This window comes from Lithobates pipiens, unplaced genomic scaffold (assembly GCF_037356315.1).
Source record: "Lithobates pipiens isolate NorthernLeopardFrog02 unplaced genomic scaffold, aLitPip1_a1.2 Scaffold_30, whole genome shotgun sequence".
In the NCBI taxonomy this organism is placed as follows: Eukaryota; Metazoa; Chordata; class Amphibia; order Anura; family Ranidae; genus Lithobates; species Lithobates pipiens.
This window is the reverse complement of record NW_027507791.1, coordinates 127,991,194-128,003,644: the sequence shown is the minus strand read 5'-3', so window position 1 is coordinate 128,003,644 and position 12,451 is coordinate 127,991,194. Positions and strand designations below refer to the sequence as shown.

The 12,451-nt window shown below is 43.4% G+C and overlaps 1 protein-coding gene across 2 annotated transcripts in view; it reads right to left on the bottom strand.

The window, feature by feature from the left end:
* SEC23A (SEC23 homolog A, COPII component) overlaps positions 1-12,451 on the bottom strand; it is a 256,161-nt gene that overhangs the window by 30,451 nt on the left and 213,259 nt on the right. For both annotated transcript variants that reach the window (XM_077464838.1, XM_077464839.1), the window contains 2 exons: positions 4,229-4,315; positions 3,791-3,946 (listed from right to left, as the gene is read on the bottom strand). In XM_077464838.1, the coding sequence (XP_077320964.1) occupies positions 3,791-3,946; positions 4,229-4,315 (243 nt within the window). The remainder of the gene's footprint in view (positions 1-3,790; positions 3,947-4,228; positions 4,316-12,451) is intronic.

Genomic DNA, 12,451 nt, shown 5'->3' with positions numbered 1-12,451 from the left:
GGGGAAGAGGGCGTTTTTTACCCTCCTTGCGCCTGCACGCCACTTCCACCCTGGCAACAAGGCCTCCAGGACCACCGACAGAGCGTCCATAGGCACCGCAAGTGCAGGGGAGCCAGTTGCAATCACAGGAATGTCTGAGGAAGAAGCGCCAGCTTCTGACGCCATGCTGACCCGCGCTCCCCTGTCACCACTTAGGGACCTAATGCAAGTCACACAAAAGTCCACCCTGGACTTTAGCTGCATAGATTGAGGGGCCCCCCACAGGACTCACCACCCTGACCCAGGTACTGCACTGTGCTGCTGCTGTCCGCTCTCCCCTGTGCCATCCATGAGGTGTCTGCGTGGAAGCGCACTGTTCTGCCAGGACCCAGAGCCCCCCCCCCCCCCCCCGAGGACCTCCGGCCAGGTACATGCATCGCATCCCAATGTGCCCAGTCAAACAGCGGCCCATAGCATGGGGAGGAGGGAAAGGACAGGGAGAGAAGAAAGGGAGTGTGAGAGACCCCATAGTCGACCTCCCAGGGAATGCCCAGCTGCTCCATCCTCCTGCAGGAACTGCTGGGCACATTTCACAAACAGACCCATCACCTGAGCAGCACGGGGTGGCTGCTGGCCACAGCACACTGTGACACAGACAGCAGTAGCCTGGTCATATGTGAGCCCCAAAGCATATAGCTCACTGGCTGCCCCTGGAAAAGATGTGCCATGTCGTGGCCGACCCAGCGCATAGCTAGGGCCTGCTCTTGCTCGATGGCCAGGCTGGAGAGACTACAAGGATCTATATTATCCAGCCTGTCACCCAGCCCGGTTGTTGATTGAAGATCACAGGAATCAAAAAAGCAGAAAAAAGAAAAAAATTCCCAGGACCAATGGTCCCATTGGAATCCAGGTCCTAGGCAAGGCAAAAAAAAAAAAACTGAGCTGCTGGATACAGTGTGAGGGGTTATAGCCAGTAGGACCGCCCCCTGTTGCTGTTTCTAACACTTTCTGCCTAGTCCTCTCCTAAAGGTCAAGAAGAGCTGCTGTGTCCGTCAATGAACGATAGAGAAAGTGTTTTTACAAAAAGTCTGTGCATGTGATTCTTTAGCACTTTAACAAGTTTTGGAAGAACATTTTCTTAATCAGTCATTTGGCATTTTGGATTTGGACCGATGTTTATGCAATATTCCCTGAGTGCAGCACAGTGATTGCACTATGGCACAGTGTATTGATTGCATATATTGTTTACAGTTATTCGCACTGCTAGCATTATAAATGTTTTATTTAATTTAAATTTTGATACAGTGCTGCACCAAGTTTACGTTTAATTTTAACTATGCATGTCATATAATAATAAGCTTCTAACATAAGCTTTTTCAGTTAAGCTTTAAAAATAAAAGCTAGAAGCTCCAGTCTTATTGAATTTTCCTGCATGTTTCTTTAAAATCTGCCCTGGCCTTTTACATATCATATAGTCTTCACCATTTTTCATGCTGTTGATCACCTCTAACCCCTTTCTGCCACTTCCTGTCCACTTAAACTTGCACCAGTGTCAGACACACATCATTGCTCAGGACAGGCTTCCTGATAGTAATAACAGTGTGCAATGTGTGTAAGCAAGACCACTTTTAGTCTCCATCAAAGGATCATGTAACAGGGCAACAATGCAGGGGCACACTTGAGAGAGAGTTGTCTCGTTATCACAGGAAGTGCCTGAACAAAATACTTCATGATAGGCTCACCAGGTATTATTTAAATTAATGCTATACAGTATATTTAAAAATGACTTATTTGTATCTACCAAAAACATGTAATTTAACTAGTTTTGCCAAAACCTTTCCTTTCAATTGTATAGAAATTATTATAGTCATTATAGATGATGATTATAAGGCCTCATATGCACACAGAACATTCATTTGAACTCTCCTATAAGCCAGCAGTGTTTTTGCAGAAAAAATGCCTGATGCTAGTAAAAGCTTTTATAGGCGTCAAGGTCTTGGGCAATAATTCATTTCATTGGCAAGAATAAATAATTTATTCTGGCCATTGAAATAAATTACAATTTATCAGCTTTTAGTAGCGGGAAGCATTTTTTCTGCCAAAACTATGCTGCTCCTGGACGCACTGGCAGTGGGAATTTTTCCCATCTCTAAACGCTGCTAAAAGCCTGTGCGTGCATGAACACATAGGCTAACATGCAGGGCAGTTTAGAAGCAGGAAAAAAACACCAGATGCCCCTAGGAGCAGCTGTAAAAATGTCTAGTATGCATGAGGTCTAAAATGCAAAAAGTTATATCTTTTACCTCAATGCATTTTCTGCATTAAGGTAAAAAAAAAAAACACATTTCAAAAGACAACCCTAACCCGCCTTTAAATACTTACCTGAGCCTCATGTCGATCCAGCACTGTGCCCGTCTGCAGCTCTTCTCCTGTTCTGCTATCACAGGAGCAGGAGTCATTGGCTCCTGCTGTTGTCGGTCAAAGCCTGTGAAGAAATAGCAGGGCCAGGGCCGAGCCACGCTGTGCGTGTCTATGGATGCACTCAAACCAACTTGGGAGCGAGCCCGCACATGCACTTCCAAAGCAAGGGACTTTCGGAACCTCGAGCACCAGTGGGACACCCCAGAAAAGGAGGTTTGAGGCAGCTCTGTACAAAACCATTGTACAGAGCAGGCAAGTATAACATGTTTTGTTATGTTAACCACTTCAGCCATGGAAGGTTTTACCCCCCAATGAACAGGCAATTTTTTTGCGATATGGCACCGCGTTGCTTTAACTGACAATTGTGCGGTTGTGTGACACTGTACCCAAATAAAATTTATGGCCTTGTTTCCATACAAATTCAGCTCTCTTTTGGTGGTATTTGATCACCTCTGTGGTTTTCATTTTTTATGCTATAAACAAAAACACAATATTTTTTACTTTATGCTATAAAAACACATCCAATAAAAAAATGCAAAAAATCTAATTGAGATAATATTAGTGTAATAGATGTATATTGATTGGTTTTCACAAAAGTTAGAGTCTATAAACTATGGGATATTTTTATGAAATTTATATTTATTTATTTTTACTAGTAATGGTAGCAATCAGCGATTTTTAGCGGGACTGACATTGCTGCAGACAAATCGAACACCAAGTGACTCTTTTTTGGCACCAGTGATATTATTACAGTGAGCAGTGCTAAAAATATGCATGTTAATGTACTGACACTGTCAGTGAAGGGGTTAACATCAGGGGCGATCAAAGGGGTAAATGCTCTGACTCTCTCGGGAACAATCGCGGGTGGCTGGCAGCCGTTAGATCCACCGGACCCGCTGATTGGCTCCCCCTCTGTCCAATTAGTGCGTGACTGCACCACCGGCGGTAGCTATTGCACGAAATGAAGTACAGGTATATCATTTTGCGCAATAGAGCGACCTGCCACAGTACATGTACGCAAGGTGGATGGAAAGTGGTTAAGAGAACCAAAAAATAAACTTTACAACCACTTGGAAACTGCCCCACAGAAGCCAGTTGAACACTTTTTTTTTTCCATTCAAAAGCTCAAGACAAAACAATATAAACATTATCCCTGGCTTCCCATACAGAAGATTCTCAGGGCAGCTACAGAACATACTGTTAGGGGAACATCCACTGTTATCATATTTATTTCAGCTTTAAGTGAAAAAAAAACACCTTTATTGTAACCTGTTTGTAACAAAGTTCACCCACTGCACACCTGTTGCTACCTGTTCAATACAGACAGCCTCATACCAAAGTGTCAGTTCCAATAGGTTTCTCACAGTCAGCAATCATATTCATGCCTTACCTGGCTTCCTCCATGCTCAGTGTCTACATAACGAGGCATTGGGAAACGAGAGTGAAGTATTTCTTGCCCATCATCCACTGGAGCTTGTAATAAATTCCGAAAATTCTCATACTCTGGCATGTCTTGGTATCCTGCCTTCCTCCACTGTGCAATAGTCTGTATACCAAGACAGAGGTTAACATGTTAAACTGTTAGATCTATTCACAAACAGAAATGATGGGGGAGATTTACTAAAACTGGTGCACACAGAATCTGGTGTAGCTGTGCACAGAAAACACTCAGCTTGTAGGTTTTATTGTCCAACCTCAACTGAACAAGCTCAAGTTAGAGACTAAAAGGTTATTATGCACAGCTGCACCAGATTCCGTGTACACTAGTTTTAGTAAATCTCCCCCAATGTGTGGAAATATGGACGGTGTCCTATAGTTCCAGACTTACTTCGCCATGATAAATAAGAATCTGGAAAAATGTGTCCATCAATAGGATCCTGTCTGGAAGTATACTGCTGCTGTCCAGTAATACAGGCTGTAATTACATCAAAGAGACAAATTATGTCATAATGGCATATAGATTAACCTCACACAAAGATTTTTGTTACATAAATGCATGTTTTATTTCTTTCCAGGTTAATGTTTCACAAAATGATTTGAGTTCTAACTTTTTTTTAAATAACCACCTGAAACCATGCACTGAAAGGGCATACCATAACAATCCCTAAACAGATTTAAGAATTAAGTCCAGTTGCTTTGAAATACAGATGATACCACAGGAATACATTAATAAATTCATATTTTTGTACATCTGCTCAGCTTTCAAATTTATAAAAATCTATTTAGGTTATGGCTTTACTGGCGCTTTTAGTTGGATGGTAATACCACTATTTAAATACATTTTTTATTCAAATTTGTTTTAATGTTGATTCAAGCTATTATGTTTGAATAGTATTAAAACAGTACCTTAAAATAAAATGGTCAATAATAGGATTTTCATACTCACAGTAAAAACCCTTTCTTGGAGCTCACACAGGAAGACTTTCACTTTTGGATTATACTGTTATCCACAGGAGAATTGCTTACAGGCAAACAAAAAAGCTGTAGGCCACCCAAGAATAAGCACTCCCACAGCATGCTTTGGTTTTGCAGCAAAGCATTAAAGAGACCATAATCATGAACACAGAGGGATGGGACCCGTGTCCCTCAATACATTTTATTACATCGAGAACTAGACCCATATACGTCAAACGACTCCAACAATTTCTAAATATTCTATATCTATCTGAATCGCTGTAACATCTGGCTGGCCAACTTTATCTTGTCTGTCAGAGCCAACGCTGACTGTTCCCGCAACAAAATGTCTGTTGTCAGATTGTCAGAATATCTAGTACAGAAACTAGCACCTTTGGTGAAATCTTGAAGGGCAGACCCACAAACTGGTATTGTAGAAGCCTCACAGCCAAATGTAGGAAATGCTGATGCAATGGAATGGAAAGGGGACATGTAAGTAAGCATCTTTAATCCAGCTATCCACAGTTTGCGGGTTGGGTCACTGGAGGACAAACGGTCATACACAATGATGCCTTATTGTGTCTGAATGATGCCCAGTCCTCCCTGTATGCCACCCTACAGACATTTTACAAGTATGGTTCATACTATGAATAAATGGTGATCGACGCAACTTCCTATATCTAAATAAAGAAATAACTGTGGCAAATAAACACACAACAACAATATAAATGACTAATTGATGTGCAATGTGAAAAAAAGGTTCTTTCAAACAATGTGCCCAAAGTCATGTGACAAATTCTTTTGTGTGTAATCTTCATGGTCCTTGTTAACTTAATGGTCCCAGAGCTACAATCAGCCTTAATGATCGTCTAGAGCAGTGATATGCAATTAGCGGACCTCCAGCTGTTGCAAAACTACAAGTCCCATCATGCTCTGCCTCTGGGTGTCATGTTTGTAGCTGTCAGAATCTTGCTATGCTTCATGGGACTTGTAGTTCTGCAACAGCTGGAGGTCCGCTAATTGCATATCCCTGGTCTAGAGAAAGATTGAATCTCCAACTCCAAATCTCTCAAGGAGTTTCTTGGTGATAATGGACTCAGTTGAGGATTTCCAATAGTGTCACCGACTTTCAAGGTTCCCAATCATATGATGGTTTAAAGGTTTTCAAATATTATATAGGGATAAATAAAAAGGCTCCCATAGCGTAAAAATATTAAGATAAACAAAATTTATTAAATGCCAAAGTGGGCTTTTACATTAAAAGCGGTTATAAAAGCAATATTAGTACAAACAATGTGTTGTAGACAACTCTTACATCACTTCCGGTTCCTTCGGTATATCTGGCCACGCCTGATATAGAGAGAAACGGAAGTGATGCAAGGAGGTGTCTACAACTCTGTATACAACGCACTGTTTGCACTATTATTGCTTTCATAACCTTTTTGGCATTTAATAAATCTTGTTAATCTTAATGTTTTTACGCTATAGGAGGCTTTTTCTTTATTCTTATATAATATTTGAAAACTTTGAAACCACCATATGATTGGGAGCCTTGAAAGTCGGTGACACTATTGGAAATCTTCAACCGAGTCCAGCATCACCAGGAACCAAAGTTTCCTTGAGAGATTTGGAGTTGAAGATTCAGACCACGACAATTACACACAGAAGAATTGTTTATCATGTGACTTTTTGGCACATTGTTTGAAAGGACCTTTTTTTCACATTGCACAGCAATTAGTCATTTATATTGTTATTGTGTATTTATTTGCAAAAGTTATTTCTTTATTTAGATATAGGAAGTTGTACTGATCACTATTTATTCATACCCATTTTTTGTGTACCGTGTACACTTTAGGTCTAGCAGCAGTTCTTACTTATATATTTAAACACATTTATTTCGTCCATTTGTTCACTTGTTAGCGCGAGGGTTCCCAACAATTCTTTATGGCTCCTACGATGTTATAAAAATAAATTGGTCCAAATCTACCCTCTTCCCTATAGATAGATATATGCTTCCCTATGCTAACTCTATACATTTTGGGAATTTTTCTGTTGCTGTTGTCGCCCTTCCATATGCTCCTTGATGTTAAAGTTATTGTAAGGGTCATTTTTTTTTCTTTTTAAATAACAAACATACTTACCTCCACTGTGCAGCTCATTTTGCACAGAGTGGCCTGAACCTGCTCTTCTGGGGTCCCCCAGAAGCTTTCAGATAACCCCATGGGGGAAGCGCTCTCACGAGGGATTACCTTGCGGGTGCTCTCCAGAGTCCAGCATTCGGCGTCTATAGAGGCCAAATGCTGGACTCGGCCCCGCCCCCGGCGCCTGCTTCATTGGATTTGATTGACAGCAGCAGAAGCCAATGGCTGCACTGCTATCAATCTATCCAATCAAGAGCCAAGAACCCTGGGCAGAGAGGCAGCGTGTCCCCGCCGGGTTAAGTTCCAGGGCTCAGGTAAGTAAAACGGTGGGGGGGTTATTTCACTTTAATGCAAAAAAAGACAAAAAAAAAAACTTGTAACCTTAAAGGTGAAAAAAAAAAAAAAAACCTTTACAACCCCTTTAAGGACATTTAAAGGTTTGAGCAGTTGCCATTTGTTTGCAACATTGGTTATTTGGTGAGGGTGTGCACTGAACACCTTCAATGCCATTGTGCTATTTGCTGGGTGTTCAGTGTGCCTTTAAAAACTTATGGCCTGCCTCCAGGCATACCTGCTCTCAATTTATCCATTATTTTATATGCACTCCTACTATGGAGGATCTCACATTTTATAGCTGGGACTGCAGATAATACTGGGGTGCCCTTCAGCTTACGCATGTATTTGCAAATGTGTGTAAACTAACTACCCGTTTTTTCTTTTTTTAACGTGAATTGTTAGACATAACATAATTTGGTTAGTTGCAGGCTGGCAAGTTGAGCTAGGAATTTTTCTTGTTGTTGACATGCACTCTGTACTATCTGCACTACATGCACTATAGTGGGTAAGGAAAAGAAGCACCCCCCTTTAAAATAATCACATTCTGTTTTCTCCAGCTGTATTTACTAGTGCAACTTATAACATCCAAGTGAAAGATATAACACCAACATGTCAGGAAAAAATAAAATTAAAATTAAAAAACAGAATCACAGAGTTAGAAAAAAGGATCACCCCGTCAGTGTTTTGTTGGACCACCTTTTGCTTTAATTAGAGCCTTTAGTCTGTTGGGTTATGTCTCCACTAACTTTGCACATCTAGACTTTTCAATACTTCACCACTGTTCTTTGCAGAACGGCTCAAGTTCAGTTAAAGGGAAGTATGGGTTTCATTTTTTTTCCTTCTAAATCTTAATCCTTATGAGCTACTACTACCTAAAACTCTTTCCTGGCCTCTGAGAAGTGGACCATTTCTTTTAAAATAGAGTTAATTACCTGTGGGAGGGACTACAGACTTTCCTAGTGTTTCATGCTGACAATGGGAGTCTGCATCCACCCCCTTCCTTCTCCTCACTGTGATTGATTGGGGGGGGGGGGGGGGGGGGATCTGAGGAGACAAAAAATTTGAAGCCCAGGAAGTATCAGAGGAGGTGGTGGAGAGAAGACATGGACTGCTGTTGAACGTGTAGCCCTCAGACAGGAGAGCTGGGGGATGTCAAGACAGGGCACAGCTTCTCATGCCTCCTCTGCTCCCTGCTGATAGTGAGTTGATGGGTTGCCATGAAAATGGAAGCAGGTGAAGGGCGTGTATGCTATTAGTTTGCCCATTTGCCAAGGGCAGCCACATGTCAAAAAGGAGGGGCTGAAACAGGGGTTTGATTGCTGGAGTTGTATCCACCCCTTTAAAACCGAAAGATGACCAATACTGTCCGTTTCCTGAAACTTCAAATGTCTCTACTGCACAAACTAAAGCACGGAGGAAAGAAAGAAAAGGCATAACAGCACATGGGTAATCTACACTATTTACTTTGCCTTTCTCATACTTCTTTCATTTTCATGGTGACCGTTTGTGGACTGCAGTCTCCAAGGCATTCCACAGATTTTCAAAGGCGTTGAAGTCTGGGCTTTGACTAGGCCACGCAAGGACATTCACTTTTTTTTCCTTCAACCACTGTGTAGTAATTTTTGCTGTGTGCTTTAGGTCATTGATATGTCGGAAGGTAAACTTCAAGAGTTCAGACGTATTTTGCCCGATCCATTTTTCTTTTATCCCGAAAAGTACTTCAGTCCCTGCTGCAGAGGAAAAACCCCCATAACAAGATATTACCACCTCCATTCTTTACTGTAGGAATGGTGTTATTTGGATGGTGAGCTGTATTGGATTTCCGCCAGACATATTTGGTGTTGAGACCAAATAATTACATTTTAGTCTCATCTGACCAGCTTAAATGCACCTTGAAGATTCTGAGACCACTTGAAAAAAGGTGTAATGGTCAGATGAAAGTAAAAATAGGATTTTTGTACTCACCGTAAAATCCATTTCTCTTAAGTTCACTGACTGACACAGCTCCTTTATTCTTGACCATAGGGTTGTTACGCCACCTTGAGGAGAGGACTAGGCAGAACAGGTTAACATGTACAAAAACAGAACTTTCTAGTTTCGCCCAAGGGGTGGTCCATCATTAACAACCCTCCAGCCTGCTTCCTGCAGCCTCAGTACGTTAACAAGCAGTGTAACTTAATCAATAGGAGGGGAGGGTGCTGTGTCAATCAGTGGACTTCAAAGAAAAGGATTTTACGGTACAAAAAAACTATTTTCTCTTTCGTTCACTGACTGACACAGCTCCTTTATTCTTGACCATAGGGACGTCCCCAAGCAGTGCCATAACGAGGAGGGGGAAACAGCATAAAAAAACTTCACCCACAACCAGAAGTGCTCCCTAACAGGGGAGTCACCACCTCCTCTATCTGCATCAGAACTTGTGGCTAACAATGCAACAGTGCATTATACTCAAAGGTAACTGTATTTTCTAATAAAAAAAACCCAGAAAAAACGAAGTGCAATTGCAATATTATACGGCCGCCTGCAAAACTTTGCGGCCAAAACAGGCATCAGCCGATGCACTTACATCCACATGTAGAATTTTGTAAAAGTGTGAACGGATGACCAAGTCGCCGCCTTACACACTTTAGCAACTGACGCTTGATGTCGGAAAGCCGAAGAGGTTCCAATTGCCCTGGTGGAATGGGGCGTGACAGGAAAAGGGGGGGCACCTGCCCCTTCAAGGCGTAGGCCTGTACCAGAATTTGTCTGATCCACCTGGAAATGGTGGCTGATGAGACCGCCATACCTTTTTTAGGACCAGTTACCGAAAAAAGCGTGTCTGACTTCCGAAAGGGAGCCGTGGCAGACAAATACACCCTTAGAGCCCGGACCACATCCGGGCAATGAAGGGCCACCTCCTTAGGATGGGTTGGTTTAGGACAAAGAGATGGTAAAACAATGTGTTCATTGATGTGGAACGCCGGAACCACCTTTGGCAGAAAAGAAGGTTGCGGACGCAACATCACCTTATCCTATGGATAACAAGATACAGCAGGGCAAGGCCGCCAGTTCCGAAACCCTCCTGGCCGATGCAATGGCCATTAGAAAGACCACTTTCTGGGAAAGAGTCAATAAGGGAATTTTTCTGATATCCTCAAACGGCGGTTTCTGAAGCGCCGATAACACCAGGTTCAGATCCCACAGGGGTACCGGTGGACGCACCGGAGGAACTACATGCCGGACCCCCTGAACAAAGGTGCTCACTAGAGAGGGAGACGCCAAAGGTCGCTGTAAAAAGACAGCCAAGGCTGACATTTGTCCTTTAATGGTGCTCAAAGACAAGTTCTGGTCTACTCCTCGCTGTAGAAACAGCAGGATCCTGAAAATGTAATAGGTGTGCGGACGCCATCCTTTCTCCTCACAGAGATGTATGCCTTCCAGGTACGATGATATATCTTCCGAGAAGAAGATTTCCGTGCTCTCAACATATTTGAAATCACCAAGTCCGATTGGCCCCAGGTTCTTAGCACCTGGCTCTCAACAACCATGCTGTTAAAACCAGCGATGGTAAAGCAGGATGGAGAATCGGACCTTGAGACAGTTCTTCTCGCATCGGTAGTCGCCAGGGAGTATGCGCAGCCAGCCGTACTAGGTCGGCGTACCAGGGGCACCATGGCCAATCTGGGGCAATCAGAATTACTGGAATCCCCTCAGCCTCCACTCTGCGGCGCAGATGTGGTAGTAGCTTTAGCGGAGGAAAGGTATAGATCAGTCGGTACTGATCCCATGGAGCCTCCAGCGCGTCTGTCCAAGGATCTCTTGTCCTGGATACGAATCTCGCCACCTTCCGATTGAGATGGGAGGCCAGAAGATCCATGCCTGGTATGCCCCATTGCAGACACAGTAGCCTGAACACCTCCGGATGCAGCGCCCATTCTCCTGGGTCCAGCATCTGGCGACTTAGGTAGTCCACCTGCCAGTTCTCCACTCCGGGGATGTAAATGGCCAATAGGGCCAGTACATGTCGCTCTGCCCATTGAAGGATGCGAGCGACCTCCCGTGCTGCAGCCGAGCTTCTTGTTCCTCCTTGATGGATGACATATGCCACTGCCGTGGCGTTGTCTGACTGGATCCTGAGCAGACGCCCTTGTAGTCTCATCGACTTTAGTAAGACCTCACCTGGAATATGCCGTTCAGTTTTGGGCACCAGTTCTCAAAAAGGATATCGGGGAACTGGAGAAAGTGCAGAGAAGGGCAGCCAAACTGATAAGAGACATGGAGGAGCTCAGCTATGAGGAGAGATTAGAGGAACTAAATTTATTCACTCTTGAGAAGAGGAGAATAAGGGGGGATATGATCAACATGTTCAAATACATTAGGGGTCCATATAGTGAACTTGGTGTTGAGTTGTTCTCTGTACGGTCAACCCAGAGGACACGGGGGCACTCTTTACGTCTAGAGGAAAAGAGATTTCATCTTCAAGTACGGAAAGGTTTCTTCACAGTTAGAGCTGTGAAAATGTGGAATAGACTCCCGCCAGAGGTGGTTCTGGCCAGCTCAGTAGATTGCTTTAAGAAAGGCCTGGATACTTTCCTGATGGTACATAATATAACTAGGTACTAACATAGGTAAAGTTGATCCAGGGAAAATCCGATCGCCTCTTGGGGGATCAGGAAGGAATTTTTTTCCCCTGCTGTAGCAAATTGGAGCATGCTCTGCTGGGTTTTTTTTTCACCTTCCTCTGGATCAATTGTGGGCATAAAATTGGGTATTTGGATTGTACGATTATTTTTTATTTTATTTATTTATTTTTAAGGATGAACTGGATGGACTTGTGTCTTTTTTCAACCTAACTATGTAACTATGACTATGTGGAGAGGCAAAGCCTGATAGCTCGGAGTTCGAGCACATTGATCGGCAGCTTGGGTTTCTCACCCGACCAGAGACCCTGGGTCGACTGTACGCGCACAGTCCTCCACTCCAGCCAGTCAGGCTGGTGTCTGTTGTGATCACAGTCCAATGCAGAGGTAGGAACGACTTCCCGGACCGGAATGCCAGGGACCTCAGCCACCAAAGCAGGGAGTCCCTGACTGACTGGCTCACCTGAATCTGCCGATCCAGGGGGGCAAACTCCCGAAGGCGACCCCCCCATCTGTATAACGGGCGAGGCCGAAGCTTCATGCGGTTGGCTCCCCATC